At 36.2% G+C, this 15,962-nt stretch overlaps 5 protein-coding genes and 1 long non-coding RNA gene across 7 annotated transcripts in view; 2 read left to right on the forward strand and 4 right to left on the reverse strand.

Moving 5' to 3' along the window:
- On the forward strand, window positions 4,969-5,157 carry LOC109125831 (putative F-box protein At1g64540). Its single transcript, XM_019228242.1, has one exon. It carries the CDS (start codon window positions 4,969-4,971, stop codon window positions 5,155-5,157), a length of 189 nt encoding a protein of 62 aa, XP_019083787.1.
- On the reverse strand, window positions 5,176-6,855 carry LOC104705518. 2 transcript variants are annotated; one of them, XR_754328.2, is made up of 4 exons: window positions 6,681-6,855; window positions 6,066-6,343; window positions 5,816-5,944; window positions 5,176-5,489 (listed from the first exon to the last, which is right to left on the reverse strand). It is a non-coding gene; the product is annotated as an uncharacterized LOC104705518 (long non-coding RNA). The 2 variants fall into 2 exon arrangements; XR_754327.2 differs by having other exon boundaries at window positions 6,066-6,319; window positions 6,681-6,853.
- Window positions 8,086-8,852, reverse strand: LOC109126057 (protein ACCELERATED CELL DEATH 6-like). Its single transcript, XM_019229125.1, has 2 exons — window positions 8,640-8,852; window positions 8,086-8,486 (listed from the first exon to the last, which is right to left on the reverse strand). The coding sequence occupies exons 1-2, from the start codon at window positions 8,845-8,847 to the stop codon at window positions 8,359-8,361; spliced, it is 336 nt and encodes a 111-aa protein (XP_019084670.1). The 5' UTR covers window positions 8,848-8,852; the 3' UTR covers window positions 8,086-8,358.
- LOC104705520 lies at window positions 9,437-11,376 on the forward strand. The gene is made up of 3 exons (XM_010421536.2): window positions 9,437-10,413; window positions 10,576-11,112; window positions 11,205-11,376. The coding sequence occupies exons 1-3, from the start codon at window positions 9,517-9,519 to the stop codon at window positions 11,301-11,303; spliced, it is 1,533 nt and encodes a 510-aa protein (XP_010419838.1). The 5' UTR covers window positions 9,437-9,516; the 3' UTR covers window positions 11,304-11,376.
- On the reverse strand, window positions 11,499-14,267 carry LOC104705519 (protein RETICULATA-RELATED 4, chloroplastic). Its single transcript, XM_010421535.2, has 8 exons — window positions 13,576-14,267; window positions 13,269-13,337; window positions 12,637-12,768; window positions 12,487-12,540; window positions 12,347-12,391; window positions 12,057-12,196; window positions 11,813-11,938; window positions 11,499-11,722 (listed from the first exon to the last, which is right to left on the reverse strand). Exons 1-8 carry the CDS (start codon window positions 14,113-14,115, stop codon window positions 11,677-11,679), a joined length of 1,152 nt encoding a protein of 383 aa, XP_010419837.1. The 5' UTR covers window positions 14,116-14,267; the 3' UTR covers window positions 11,499-11,676.
- The window catches only part of LOC104705521 (calcium-dependent protein kinase 7-like), a 4,907-nt gene continuing 3,345 nt past the window's right edge, over window positions 14,401-15,962 (reverse strand). Inside the window, exons 8-9 of the mRNA XM_010421537.2 lie at window positions 14,898-15,131; window positions 14,401-14,771 (exon numbers count right to left, since the gene is read on the reverse strand). Of these exons, the coding sequence (XP_010419839.1) occupies window positions 14,619-14,771; window positions 14,898-15,131 (387 nt within the window). The 3' untranslated portion in view covers window positions 14,401-14,618. The remainder of the gene's footprint in view (window positions 14,772-14,897; window positions 15,132-15,962) is intronic.

Genomic DNA, 15,962 nt, shown 5'->3' on the forward strand with positions numbered 1-15,962 from the left:
TACCTCAAATCTAACACATAACCAGCAGTCTAATATTTGTGATGACAGTAAAAAAGCATTAACAATATCAGACATAAGTTTCATCATCATCATATTAGAACCACAAATATATATGGTAATCCGTCAGCAATTTACACCGCTCTTTATTTATCATTCATTAAGTTTAGTGCGCAGTGGTGCAGTTCAAAAAAACAGAGACAAAACTACAACAGACCAACTGCAAACAACTTTTACATATAAATAATGTTGGTCTGCAACGGTTTGTGTTCGTCTTACAATTAGAACGGTTTAAACCAGATATGAATTTGGCCGTTATGATCTCAGTTATCATTCAAATCCTAAAAGTTGGTATATATAAATATTGTATGCATGTGTAGTATATAAATATGTAAGTTAGAAATACGTACCCACATGGATCCAGGAAGGACATATGCACTCCTCTCATACGACTCCCTGGATTAATCAACCACTCACCAATAACAAACATAATCTCAAAATATGAGACAAAAGAGTCCTTCAAAAGTTCAACCTTTATGCACATGACCATGAACCAGCTTTTTCACCTTTTTATATTTACCATTTCTTTCTAACAATTTATATCGGATATCTTTTTAACCTTTTTACATTTACCATTTCTTTTGGAATTTTATTTTTTCATAATAAGTTAACTAGGTTTAAACTCACGTAAATCGCAGGACAAAATTTCAAGATTCTGTGATTTTGTTTAGAGTTTAATTTATGACAAATTTAAAATTTTTGTGTATTAGTTTTAAGTTTTAGTTTAGTAACTTTTAAATTCAGAATTATTTTTAATTGTGGATAATATATATGTTTTGTCATATTATAACTAAGATATTTTTAAAATTATATAGGTCGTTTTCTAGGTGTTGTATTTCATCAGCAAATGTGTTATATTGAATGGTGAGGATTGCATTTGTCATCTAATGTTGGATCAAACACATTTGTTATTCGGTGTGGTTTTTGTAAATATTTGATCCAGTGAAGATCCAAAGATATTTCGCCAATCCGCTGATCCTTCGAATTCAATGTAAATTTTTTAACATTTTTCTTAAGTATTTATTTATGAGAAATATCCTAGAATGGCACACATTTAGGTTTTTGTTTCAAAACTAGCACACACACTGAAATGTTCCAAAACTAGCATTTCTTAATATTGAGTAATTAATAGAGAAAAATATTATTATTTTAAAAAACTCAAAAAAAATCAAAACCCGATCTCTCTTACATTTCTCTCCGGCGAAGCTTGATGAATTTTCCGATCAGAGATCTTCATTTCTGATCTCAGATTTTCCTGGTGCTCCATCGTCTCCGGTGTTCTATCTCTCTAGTGCTCCATCATCTCAGGTGCTCCATTTTCTATCTACAACATCGTTCATCTCTATCTTCCTCTAAGATAGTGTAGATCTCTATCTCCATCTCCATTTTTTATTGTCTATCTTCATCTCCATTGTCTATCTGCAAAATCAAAGACATTGTAAATCGAAGATGGTGTAAAATTCAAGATTGTTGCTGATTGCAGAAGCAACACATGAGTTATAAGCAGCTTTGTTTCCAGTGAAGCTGAACGCGATGGCGAAAAAGTCACATCGATGAAAAGCAAATTGGATCTGCTTCTTAGTTTTCTTCCACCTCCGGCGATATCGAGAGCAATTGGCGATTCTTGTCATCATTTGGTTACCAAGAATCTTGGTCTAAGATCAACACTCTCAGGTACTAATTTTTAATTCAAAATCTCGCCGTAGATAACATAAAAAATGGTATGATGTTAGTGTGGTAAAAAGAATCTGCAAATACTTTAGCAACACTGGTTGGCTTGTGTAGGTTGATGGAAGCCAAATCCATCATGGATTTAGTACATTATGATTGTGATTCTGATCCTTGGCAATCTCAGTAGCTGACAACTCTCTCTTGTTGTAAAGTCACCGTCTTTAACCCAAGAAACCTCTATGACTACGACGGTGATGAGAGGAAGAAGATATATGACGATGATGGTTGTGGGAGGGTCGTGAGTTGTGTGGAGGAAAGTGGGTTAGGGCATGAGATTTGGATTAGGATTGAGAGAGTGGAGAAAGGTTTCAGTGGGAAGAGTAGGCATGTGTTCTTTAGAGAAGTATTGCTACTATTGTTACCAAGCTCTTTAGTATTGTTTAACATGATTTTGTTGTGTTTGGAAAGAAAGATTATCAACAATGGCGGATTATACAGAGAATGGTGAGAGTTTTGTGGTGTGTTTACTATTTGTAGAACTGTTTGCAGCTAATGATTTCTCTTGGTCTCTACCAATTTTTGGAGTTTGAATTCAGTCTTTTTTTTTAGTTTTGTAGTAGTGTGCTTATTGTTTGGTTATTTACATGGATTAGTTTACCACCAGCTTCTTTTGTTTAATATGATTTTGTATGCACGTTAGACGAACGTGCATGTCGTGAGAAACTGAGAAGGGAAACACTGAATAATATATCTATGTTCAGAGTTTTGCCTAACTCATGTTTTTGTTATTGTAGAAAACATGTGGTATGGTTAATTCAGATGAATTTTAGAAACTATAACAGGTTTCTTCGTTAACTCACATATGAGAGTACAGTCGTGGATGATTTTTTGATTCTGGTCGTCACCAATTTTGGATTTTCTGAACATTCAGGAAGACATTCCTAAATTTCAATGATGTCTTCCTAAACTTTATAATTTTTTTTCTAAATTAAAATAAATGAATTTTTAATATTTTATTTATGTGGTACCTTAATGTATCACAAATTCTCTAATATGATAAATTTTATGCTTTGAATTGTTTTCAACAATTATAGGATTTATGCAAGAACCTTTTAAACCATTATGTTTATGAAGACCATCCTGAATTTCAAGAAGTTTTTCCTGAATATTATTAAATCTTTCCTAAATTTAAATAAATATGTTTCTAAATCTCTAATTTTGTGTGTTTTATTTCAATATGTCAAATATCAGTAGATTACTCTATTAACTAGAGGTAGGAATTTTATTTTTTATGCATATTCTCTTGTTATAAACTCTAAACTTTGCTATGAAGGTTATCTTGAAATTCAAAGAATCCTTCCTGAATTACATAGAACGCTTCCCGAATTTCATACAATTCTTCTTGAATTTTATATGTTCGTTCCTGAAGTTTAATCACAGTTAAAACAAAATGCTAACAGAAACTTGTGACATTGTTATGATGCAGATCATACAAGTACCAAAACAATCTAAAAGTTTCACATACATCATGTAGATTGGAAAAGTCTTTAATCCCTATTACCTGCAATAAAAAATTGAAATCAGGGAATATGTTTCAGGAAGGTCTTCCGAATTCTCAACAATGCTTCTTAAATTTTCACACGCGTTTGGATTCTCATCGCTAAAAATCTGTGGCGCTTGGGCTTGAATCGGGTATCCATAAGGCCCACATGGATAATACCCGTACCCGTAAGCAGGCTGAGCCACCATATACTCCATCCTGAATTTCAAGAAGTCTTTCCTGAATATTATTGAATCTTTCCTAAATTTAAATAAATATGTTTCTAAATCTCTAATTTTGTGTGTTTTGTTTCAATATGTCAAATATCAGTATATTACTCTATTAACTAGAGGTAGGGATTTCATTTTTTATGCATATTCTCTTGTTATAAACTCTAAACTTTGTTATGAAGGTTATCCTGAAATTCAAAGAATCCTTCCTGAATTACATAGAACGCTTCTTGAATGTTATAGAACGCTTCCCGAATTTCATACAATTCTTCTTGAATTTTATATGTTCGTTCCTGAAGTTTAATCACAGTTAAAACAAAATGCTAACAGAAACTTGTGACATTGTTATGATGCAGATCATACAAGTACCAAAACAATCTAAAAGTTTCACATACATCATGTAGATTGGAAAAGTCTTTAATCCCTATTACCTGCAATAAAAAATTGAAATCAGGGAATATGTTTCAGGAAGGTCTTCCGAATTCTCAACAATGCTTCTTAAATTTTCACACGCGTTTGGATTCTCATCGCTAAAAATCTGTGGCGCTTGGGCTTGAATCGGGTATCCATAAGGCCCACATGGATAATACCCGTACCCGTAAGCAGGCTGAGCCACCATATACTCCATCCTGAATTTCAAGAAGTCTTTCCTGAATATTATTGAATCTTTCCTAAATTTAAATAAATATGTTTCTAAATCTCTAATTTTGTGTGTTTTGTTTCAATATGTCAAATATCAGTATATTACTCTATTAACTAGAGGTAGGGATTTCATTTTTTATGCATATTCTCTTGTTATAAACTCTAAACTTTGTTATGAAGGTTATCCTGAAATTCAAAGAATCCTTCCTGAATTACATAGAACGCTTCTTGAATGTTATAGAACGCTTCCCGAATTTCATACAATTCTTCTTGAATTTTATATGTTCGTTCCTGAAGTTTAATCACAGTTAAAACAAAATGCTAACAGAAACTTGTGACATTGTTATGATGCAGATCATACAAGTACCAAAACAGTCTAAAAGTTTCACATACATCATGTAGATTGGAAAAGTCTTTAATCCCTATTACCTGCAATAAAAAATTGAAATCAGGGAATATGTTTATCTTAGATACGTATATGAGTATTAGACCCAAAATTCTTATGAAAATTAAAAATCTTGTATATTTTCCAGAACATATTTATGATCATTTTATATTAGATTATGAACTGTTCAAAAAATCAAAAGTTATACTGATAAAACAATATTTTGCTATTTATATACAGATTCGATTGTAGTTGGCTTCTAGAAGACTTCCCCGGTGAAGTACTTCACCAAAGAATGATATGATAATAAGGCATTATTTGTATGTATCGTCTGATTTATGGGGGTTCGAAGACTTTTGCATGTGCTTGCATCCCTGAGAAATAGAGGAAGATTTGTCCAGGGGAAAGAGGAATCATGTTGTTTATGGACATGTCAAGTGAAGATGCTAGAGATTTCAGGGTATGGATGTTCTTTTCAAGAGCTGGATCAGATGAGGCATTTCTTGGGGAAGTTGGAATGTCTCGAAACTGTGAAAGTTGGTGTTGACGCAGACAACAACAGTAAGCTCTTGCGAGCTAATTTGCTGTCTCTCCCCAGACTTTCATCAGAATGCAACATCCAATTCATCTGACAGTTTTATCTTTCTCGGTTTGATGGCAATGTGAAAGTGACTTTATAACATGAATATGTGATTACATTGTCAGTGAAGTTGGTTACAATCTGCTTTCTAAAGATAGATAATAATAGCAAGTATAGCACACAAATTATCCCGGGTTACAATATTGAATGCAACAATGTAGTAATCGAACCGTGCTTATAACCATTCTACACAAAACTCATCTCCAGAAAATCCACAATTCCTTTCCAACCATGAGATGTGACAAAACAAATGTGATCGGCCAGCCTCAGAAGAATGCTTCGGACCAGATGTTATTGTTCCCTCTGCAAAGACATCATATGGACCTGCAGAAAGAACCTATTAAGTATTAAGTATGAAAGCACAAATCCGATGCTTTAGCCAAAAAAAAAAAAAAAAATAAAGAAACCAGATTTCATGTCTCTAAAGACAGATTGCAAAAGATATTGATCTCTCTACCGCAAGCTACATACAAATTCAGCGGCAATTACAAGGGTAAAATAAACTAATATTCAGCCACAAAAAACCAAAAAAAAACTAGTTCTCTGCATTAGCATGATTATCCCTCCCTTTTGTGATTAAAGAGTGGCATTTCAATGAATAAGAAGCCAGTAACGTAGAGAGATTGGAACTCTGAATCTAACCAGCTTACCTTGGAGAAAGATGTTTGCTACGTGGGGATGTGTATCATGCGTGCTTGAAGAGCTTCATGCTAAGCCAATGAAAGTAAACAGCAACCAGTAGAGCTGGTAAAGTCAGTGGAGCCAAGAAGCAGTAGTACCTGGAGAATGTTTAAATCATGAGAGGATGACAATACACACACGTAAGTAACAGATTTCATTCTGAATACATAATAAATAGCCTGGGAATGAAACGGAACAAGAGTGAGTGGGTACGTGTACCTGTCATTCTGAATAGCTTGGATAATGGGATTGTGAGAGAGTGGAAACAATTTGGAGACTATAGCCGCAAACACAAATCCAACAAAGGAAATGGAACCAACGATCACAAAAAAGCCTCCCCAAAACTTCATTTCTCAGTGTTTCATTCAAGGCATTCTCTCTGTTGTCCAACTAGTACTAGTAGCATCATGTAACTCAGCTTATGTCCGGTCCAGTAACAGAGATAATTAATATAGAGTGATTGAGATGAGGATCTGAAGTCAGTATAGGAAGAGAAGCTGAGTTAAAAAAAAAAAGTCGTTATCAGAGTAATCATCAAATTGCTATAAAATCCTAAAAATCATTTATCTATATGAAGCCAAAGTTTCTTCCTTTCCAATAGACCCAGATCCATCCTTAAAATTGATCTCTAGTATTATTAGCTAAAAAAAATCTAAGCCTAAATCTGTCAGATTCATTCATAAGCAAAACTACCAAAGACATCTCTCATCGTAATGATACGAAATCCCTAAACTAAGAAAAAAGCGACGGGAAACAAAAAAAAAACTTAACTGTGAGAGAGAGAGAGAGAGAGAGAGAGAGAGAGAGAATGAAGGAAGAAAGGGCACAACTTACATCGGTTGAGAGAGATTCCCCTGAAAGAGAGCAGAGCAGAGCACAGACAGAGGGAGACACCGAAGATCGCAAACCAGACAAGAAAGAAGAGACGAAACCGGCGAACCAGAGCGGCAAAAAAAAGCCAGCAGATCAAAATCGCTAAACCCAAATCGGTCTGATTGATTAATTTCAGTCAAATCGGGTTTAATCGAAAAAGCGGTCTAGACGGGTTTTGGTAGGCAAATATATAGGCCCAACTCGGCCCAGTCTTATTGGCCTACAATTACACATGCAGTAAATCTGGTGAATAACTGGTGCATTTATATTTCTAAAACAAGTTGATTATTAATGCTGATCAACTGGTTATAAGTTATAACTATGTTTAAGAATTGGATTACTTGTGTTTTTCTGTAGAAACTATATTATGAGTCGCCGTATGCAGCAAAGGCAATTTTTTTTGTTTTGTTAATTTATTATTTTAATACTAATTTTACTAATGTACTTTTTTTATTAATTTTAGTGATTTAGTATATAATCCGCACAACAATGTTTGTTTAATACAATATTAATTAAATAATTTTGATTTGACATATTTTATATTAGTGTTTTTAAAATAGTAAAATGAAGATTTAATTTGTATTGAAATATCATATTAATGATATTTTATTTTTTAGTATTATCAATTCAGTCATGTCATGTCATATAACATGTCATGTAATATAATTCATTTGTGTTATTTTGATAATTTAATATATTTAAATATTCATAATTTTAAACTTTTTATTAAGTTTAGATATATCAGTTATAAATTATAAACTTCTTTAAAATTGTATAATTTACTATATACGGTAAATTTACTATATATGTATGTTAAACACACACTTTTTATATTAATTGAGTAATATATGTTCGTTTTTCAAAAATTCATATCACAATATATGCAAAAAATTATACATTGTTATTAACTTTATGTATTATATGATGATTCACTACATTTAAATTTTAAAATCAAAACGAAATGATAGGAGAATGTGTAGATATAATGGACACAAAGGGTTGAAAATCTCAAATTGTCGGATCTGTTCCATTTCCCTGGTGAAATTGTCGTGATGAAGCCGGAAATTTATAGCTGCCTTTGTGATGGGAAAAAAAATTGTCTGGAGAAGTTGAGAAGCCATGGAACGCCAATGACATGTCTGAAGAGCGATAGAGGAGATTCAATTCTTCATCTTGCTGCTAGAAGAGGTCATCCAGAGCTAGTAAACAACATCATCTGTGAATGTCCATGCCTTTTATTCGAGCCAAACTACGATGATCAGTTTCCCCTTCATGTGGTAGCTCATGTTGGTTATCAAGCGCAAGTAAGAGCTATTTTTGCTGCAATAACACATTTTTCAGATAGAAGTTCTGAATAAACTGGAGATACACTTAATCCATATGTTCTCAAAGACAAATATAGACACACTCTTCCATCATGATCTTTCTCAACTCCCATATATCTTGTATCATTGCTTTGCTTACGCTCCCCGAGCTTTGCTGCAATATGCAGAAGATCCTGGCCAAGTCTGTTGAGTAGATACTTTGAATCTGGACAGTATTTAAGAATTACTTGGACTATCCTGATATGACTGTACTCTGCAGCTGTATGTATTGGAAAGGAACCATCTTTGTTGCAGAGATAGACGCTCTTTGTTGATCAGTCTAAGATCTTGCAAACTCCTTCGTAAAAGCCTATGGATGCTCCAAAGGAAAGACAAGTCCTTCCTTCTTCATCTAAATCATCCTCAAGAAATGGATATTCATCAAAAATAGCATCGAGAACATCTGGTCAAACAATTGGGAACACAAATTAGCATAACGCCGCTAGTTTTACATAGAAAATTGAAACACACTAAATTGCAATTGCTATTGATAGAGCGAAAAAAAACAAACATGTATTTCAGGCATCCAAAGCAGCATGTGCAAGATCTTTTTTACCTTCCAGTTTCGAATTTAAGTAAGACTTCCTCCCTTCAAGGTCATCGTTGCATGTGCTTCCCAAAATTGATTTCACAAGTGATACATGTCCAGCTTCTACTGCCATAAAGAAGGAAGATACTCCCTCATTATTTTCAAGGAAACACGCACCATAGTCAGCTTCAATGAGATATCCCGCCGTCAATATATGTTGTCCTTCAATAATCATTAATCTGAAATAAATCTTCTAGATATCTATATTAATTATAAAGGAGTATTCACTAAATATATCTTTTTTACACTCTTCTGGATCCTGGAGGCAACCACAAATTAATCCTCAATTGTTGTTGAAGGCTAAGAGATGGGTTCTCCACCTGGTTCAAGGTGGCAATTACTCTCTCTCTCTCTATAGCCTCTCATGTTTCTCTGGGTAAAGCAGAAACCATTTGTGCAGATCATTATAGATAACAAAAAGTGTTACAAAAATACTAGTATAGATAACAAAAAGTTTAATAAAAGAATAAATATGGTATTTTCTTCATAATGTGGTATCTCATATCTTAAGTGTGACGGTTTAAGATTGGTGTAGAAAGTTCATAACTGTATGTGTAGGGTAATAATATATGTGAATATAAATGTTGCATGCAATAATGCACAGAAGCAGCATAAAAATTGTTTCATCAGCCCTTTTTTGGGCTTCTTTTTATATTTTAATCCTTTTTTCTAAAACGAGAAAGTTACAATACCTTTTTAGACGACTAATCACCTGCTTCAAGCATCCAAATCACATGATTTATTCACATCAGCTCTCAGCCTCTCACGATCAACATTCCCCTCTACTTTTTCTTTCTTTGATCTTCATTCCCCTCTACTTTATTAACTATTTTTATACATATGTATGTGTATAGAGTCAGAAACCTCTATCAATTCCTCTTGGCGTAAGTCTGCAATGGCATATGAGGACAATAACAACACCAAAGTATCCAAACTGAGTCAGATTTCTCACAACCTATCATTATCTACCTTGTGGAAGTCCTTATCAGTTTCTGGTGCACTACTTTTCTTGTTATACACATTTGGATTTAACCATCCTCATCAAATAATAACCCATAAAATCTTTGCCCCTCTCGACCTTGGTTTCTCCTCCTCTTTCTCTTCCACTTCAGAAAAACCCGCATCATCGTCCTTGCAAATAACAAGAGAGTCTCCTACAAAACTCAGCCATCTATTTTTTGTCATTGTTGGTAGTACAAAGACTTGGAGATATAGGAGAGGCTACATAGAGCCTTGGTGGAGACCAAACATCACGAAAGGATATGTCTTCCTCGAAAGACCACCTGGTCGTGATCTCTTGCCTTGGCCTAACCAATCTCCTCCTTTCTCTTTCAATAAAGACTCATCCATCACAAACCAATTCAAAACTCAGATTCGCCTTTTCCAATCACTCCATGAGTCGTTTAAGAAAGCGTCCAAGGAGACAAGATGGTTTGTGATAGCAGATGATGATACTCTCTTCTTCTTGGACAACTTAGTCGAGGCTCTCGACAGGTATGACCACAAGAAGCACTATTACATCGGGATGAACTCGGAAAACGTTTGGTCAAATGCAGTTTTCTCTTTCGACATGGGATATGGAGGCGGCGGATACGCATTGAGCTATCCAACTGTGGTAACACTTCTCAACAAAATGGAAGAATGTATCAGACGCTACCTTGGATTTTATAGCGATCTTCTCTCATTTCGTTGCTTGGCCGACTTGGGAATTGATCTTACTTTAGAGAAAGGCATGCATCAGGTAGAGATGTTAATCCAAATTTACAGTTTCAAGATATTTTTGTTTTTAAACTAAAATGTGATATAATGTGGTTCGATTTAGTGTGAACAAGAAAAGTTTCTTGTGCCTCACTATAAATATACGTACTCTCACTCTGTCTTTCTTGTGGTGTCGTACAACCAGATTGATCTGCTCGGTGACATATCAGGTCTCTTATCAGCTCATCCTCAGTGTCCTGTTATCAGCCTCCACCATTTTGATGTCATAGACCCGATTTTCCCAGGCATGAACCGCCAACAATCAGTGAACCACCTCATGAAAACCGCGAAAACAGACCAGTCCCGTGTCTTGCAACAGACAATATGTTACCAAAGGGGAAATAACTGGTCAGTCTCTGTCTCTTGGGGATACTCAGTCCACATTTACCAATCTATATTCCCAAGAAACCACCTGAAACGCCCTCTTGAAACGTTCCGGCCATGGAAGAATGTTAGAACACCGTCGTATACATTTAACACGAGGCGGGTGACTAATGATCCGTGCGAAATGCCTCGTCAGTTTTTCTTTGATTCGGTTGTGGAGGACAAGAACCAGAGCGTGGTAACTACAATCTACAAGATGAAAATGGCAAGAAGTTTACCTCCTTGTGTGCTAAATGGCAACCATTCTGCTCGTAACATTTCACAAGTCCGAGTCATTGCTGCTACTATTCACAAGATGGTATCAATATATATACCCTCCATACTTTGTTAAAGCAAATTGGTTTAATCCATTTCCTTATGATCTAAAAATCAACTTGAAATCTTTAACAGGGTGAAGGAATTGAATGTTGCGATGTGCAAAATGTTAACAATACCGAGATTTTGGAAGTGAAGATAAGGGCTTGTCACAAAAATGAAGTTCTTGCTTAGGACATGTCTTCAGATACATCTATCATTGATTCCCTATTATTAATAATGTGAAATTGGTTTTTCATTTGGTTTATATAACTTCTAGTTGCAACGAGAATAGATAGTTGACAAAGTCAATCCCCACACTGGGGAATTTAGAGGTTTCAACCCCCAAATGCATAAAAATCTTTGTGCCTCGTGAAAATAGCCTACGTGTCCATGGAAAAATCGACTAATTTTCTAGAAATAGGACCAAAAAAGAACAATCAAACGGTCCGGAAATCAGAAACAATCATATGAAGAGTCGAAGACAAAAGTAGTTTTGCGTATACATAAGTATGGAAGGAAGACCATGTCAGAATCCGGTACATCCGGTTCTTCTTTTTCTGCTTCATCAATGAGATTTCTGGATACCGATGAGGCGAGCATAATCCACCCATCTGCGGACACCAACAAAAAGAACATATGTGAGTTAAAACTGCTGAGAACAGATAGTAAAGAACAAGGTTTGAGGTTTTAAAACAACTTACAATAAGGAACCCAGGAATGTGTTTCCTGTTCTAACTGCGAAACACAATGCACTGAGTGCAAGTTTGTGTTGGTGTAGCATTGGCTCCAGGAGACGTTGTTCAATCACACCAGCCACTACTTGGTACCTGTTTATTTCAAACCACATCTCTTTTCAATTATCCAATCTAAATGCGCTATTCGAGTTTGTTTTTCTATGCTTTAGACTTCTTCAGTAAAAACGTTAGGTAGAAAGAAACTCAGTACCTTAGGTTGCTAGAAACAGCCATGTAGACACCATATGCAACACTTGTGGAGACTATTGGAACAGTTTCGATTTCACCTTCAGAAGTTTGGTCTACAGCTCGTCGTGCTTTTATGAATGCATTTGTAATAGCAGTACCAACCTGACCAATTATACAGATTAGACACGTCAAAAGAATGAAGAAACGAACTGTGATGGACATAGTTACTGGAAAGACAGTTTTGTAAAAAATCAACCAATCCAACTTCTGACAAGAATTTCCATTTTCAGGTAGATATATGTTTGGACTCACCAGCGATGATGTGGTGCCAACGGCAAACAGCTTCGCTCCATTGCGCTGCATAACATCAAACAATTTATATTATCCAGAACCAACTATTGCGTGACACACTATTAAGATCCTGTAGTAAGAAAGTGACAGAAACCACACACCGTTATAGCACCTAGCCTTTGCAAGAGAGTATATGAGGTTCCAGAAAGAGCAATCTGCAGCAAGCACATTGGACAATTAGATGTGAAAGAACTGTTGTAAACTTAATCCGCATGTAGAACAAGTCTTTTACAACAACAACAAAATGATACCTGGAAGGCATTGTCTGGGCAGTTGTGGAAAAACTTGGATATACCTCCAGCAGTAAGTGCGAGAGGTGGTCGAAGAGAAACAGTAGGAGCAGGAAGATAAACTAACATGAAATCAGCAATGATAGCCATCGCCTAGTAAAGAAAAAATGAAACAAAATGAAATTAAGTCCGCTTAACCACAACAAAACAAAATCCAAATTCAACAGAAGATCGCAATGAATACAGCAGGGACAACTTATGTGTATGTATGTATTTGACATATAGTTCAAGGAACTTTTTCTTACAAAGTGACAAAGCAGCAAAGGGTGACCCCATACTTTGAATTTCTCCAAATTTGCTATTGAACAGTTCAAAAATTTGGTTCTTACCTCAGAGACAAAGCAAATCTCAACTACTCATCATAGTCATGCAAAAACTAATGGTGAAAATTTTGCAGACCCCATCACAACCACAAACTACCCCCAACTCTTCGTCAATCCGAATGGGTCATCTAAAAGATATTTGTTGACAAATTTCTCATCCATCCCTACCATCTAACAATTTCACAATGACTCACAGAAAGTTCCTGCGATCTGACAGGAACACTTAGAAAAAAATCACCACAGGAAAAAGTGGAAGAGAAGAATAATTACCACGTCGGCAAAGACAACTTCAAGTTCATTGAAGAAGTTTTCTCTACGCCGTTCATACTCAGCAGCAGTCTGGAACAAAAGAAGCAACAAGTTCCCAAACATGTTAGCTTTTAAAAACTATAACTTCTAAACTACAACCAGGATTACCAGATTTGCTCTGTTAAAAAGGAATAAATCAAAAGGTATCGGATTCGTAAATCATGATTGAAACCAAATTCAAAACATTCTCCTGATGAATTTTCCAGAGGAAAACAAAAAAAAAAAAATCAAAACTTTGCAACTCAAATTAGTTGGAAAGCAGAGAGACCTTGGTGAAGATGCCAACACCACACTCCATGGAGAGTTTAGCCAAGAAGAGATCATCAGCCAAAAGTCTTTCTCTAAACCCAGCAAACTGCATCAGCCACCGCATCACAGCCGATTTCTGGAGCTCCAAAAACCTGTTAATAACCGATCCAGGAATCCGACCCGACTCAATAGCAGCCGCTAGATCCTTAGGAAGACTCTCCAATTCAGTCCCTGACTCCTTCAACAAAAGCATCACCTCGTTCCTGTTCCTATTCCTGTCCTCGCCACCTTCTCCGTCTCCATTGTTCTTACCTCCATCGCCACCACCACCATGACCTCCTCCGATGTTATCAGAGCCGCCGTTACCAATCGAGGCGGAGAAAACAGGGGAAATAGGGACACGTCGGTTGAAAGAGATGGACTTGGCAGAGATTACACCGTTAAAAGAGGAGGATGAAGAGAGTCTAGGAAATGAAGCGAGGTGAGGCCATGTGAGATTGGATTCAGAGATAGATGTATTCGGGGTAGGAACACAGAAGAAGCAGGACGCTATTGCCATTGACTACACAGAGAGAGAGACTGAAAACTGAAAAGCAGAAGACTTTCAGAGATCTCTCTGTGTGTAGGGTTAAGGTTGTCGATTGAGAGAGCAGTGGTGAGAGAGTCAGCGAAAGCAAGATTCTTTCTTTCTTCAGTGTGTTTAAGGGTTCTTGTTTTAGTTTATTTGGGGTGGGCCTCACGATAGAATCCAACTGGCGCGTGCTTTTCACGGTGCCTCTCACACCAGACCAGACCAGCTTATAAATGTGTGTTTTACAAAATTACAAAGGTGCAACTTGGAGTATCATTTGAGAATATATTTTTATAAAGAAATAATCTTTGGAAACTCAGAAACTTGTTGACATATCATCATCACATCCCATCGCTGTCAAAGGAAGAAGAACTTTTCAAACAATTGAAAAAAACACCTAAAGCCCCCTATCACTACTACCGTGTTGAATGCTTATAGAACGTAGTAATTATGTCTTTCTGACATTCTCTCATCAGTACTGATGCTTCTTATTAGGTCTCGCCTTCTAATTGCAATGAACCATCTCTCATTAACTTGAGGCTCAAACTGTTGAATCTTTCCCTGGAATACTGCCTCGACGCTTTTCTCCAATCAGTCCCAGCTTTCATCATCGCAACAAACTCTTCGTAGCTTATACGCCCATCCTGATCAGACGAAAGAAAGATGTGTTCTTTATCATCTTTTAAGGGAGTGGACAATTGTGAATGTACTTAACCAAATGGGTTTAATGAAATGTGGAAGATCTTATCTTTTTTGTTTGGGTGGTTTACCTTGTCGGTATCAACATCTTGCCTGATGGCTACAATAACTTCCTCACTGCTAGTATCATCCAATTCATCATTCAACGCTTCACGAAGTTCTTCAATCTCTATGTAACCACTCTGGTTCTGATCAAAAAAGTTAAAAGCTTTATGCAAGTGTTCATCATTCGCCATCTTCTTAAGGTGCACCGAAACAGCCACAAACTCGCCGTAGTTCAGTGTCCCATCTCCATCAACATCAGTCTGCAGGAGAAAAAAAAAATCGAGTTTCAATATTCAGAGGTAATGTAGCACTTGTTTCTAGCACATCGCATTGAAATGATAGATTCATACAGCTTCCATAAGAATCTGAAGATCGGCATCAGCAATCTGTTGTCCAGCTTTTTGAAGTCCAACTTTAAGCTCCTCAAGATTTATCTTGCCTCTCTTGTTTACGTCCATCATTTCAAACGCTTCCTTTATCCCGGCTGCTTCTTCCACTGACAAGTGCTCAGCTATCACCTAGAAGAGGAACACAAGTTTACAGTTTCATTTATCCTTCTGAATAAGATTGGAAGCAAATCGATAAACAGTGGAATGGCTTAACAGAATCATACCCGAAGAGCTCGTTTCTTGAGCTTATTCATAACAGAAAACTGTTTGAGCCTTGCTTTCACAGTCTCCCCAAGAGAGACATTTGGAGCCTTCTTTGCATTCAGTATCCACGAATGCTCTGCAAATAGGATATTCCTTTCTGAGCATACGATTTAAAAAAAAAAAAAACTCAGTGCTGCTACAAAACAGAAGCCTACCGAGTACTTGTGCAGCAGTAAGCCGTTTTTTGGGATCAGGTTCAAGCATCTTTCTCACAAGGTCTTTGGCGCTGTCAGAAACTCTTGGCCATGGATCTCTCTTAAAGTCAATTACTGACCTAATGATCGCTTGAGCCACCCCTTGTTCAGTCTCTGTATCAAATTAAAAACAAATAAAACGTCTGCAAGAGGTCTTTAAGTGAATAATTCGGAGGAAAGAAAGAGAATATGGTAACAAACCGGCCCAAAATGGCGGGACACCACAAAGAAGGATATAGAGGAT

Source organism: Camelina sativa, chromosome 8, assembly GCF_000633955.1.
Source record: "Camelina sativa cultivar DH55 chromosome 8, Cs, whole genome shotgun sequence".
Lineage (NCBI taxonomy): Eukaryota > Viridiplantae > Streptophyta > Magnoliopsida > Brassicales > Brassicaceae > Camelina > Camelina sativa.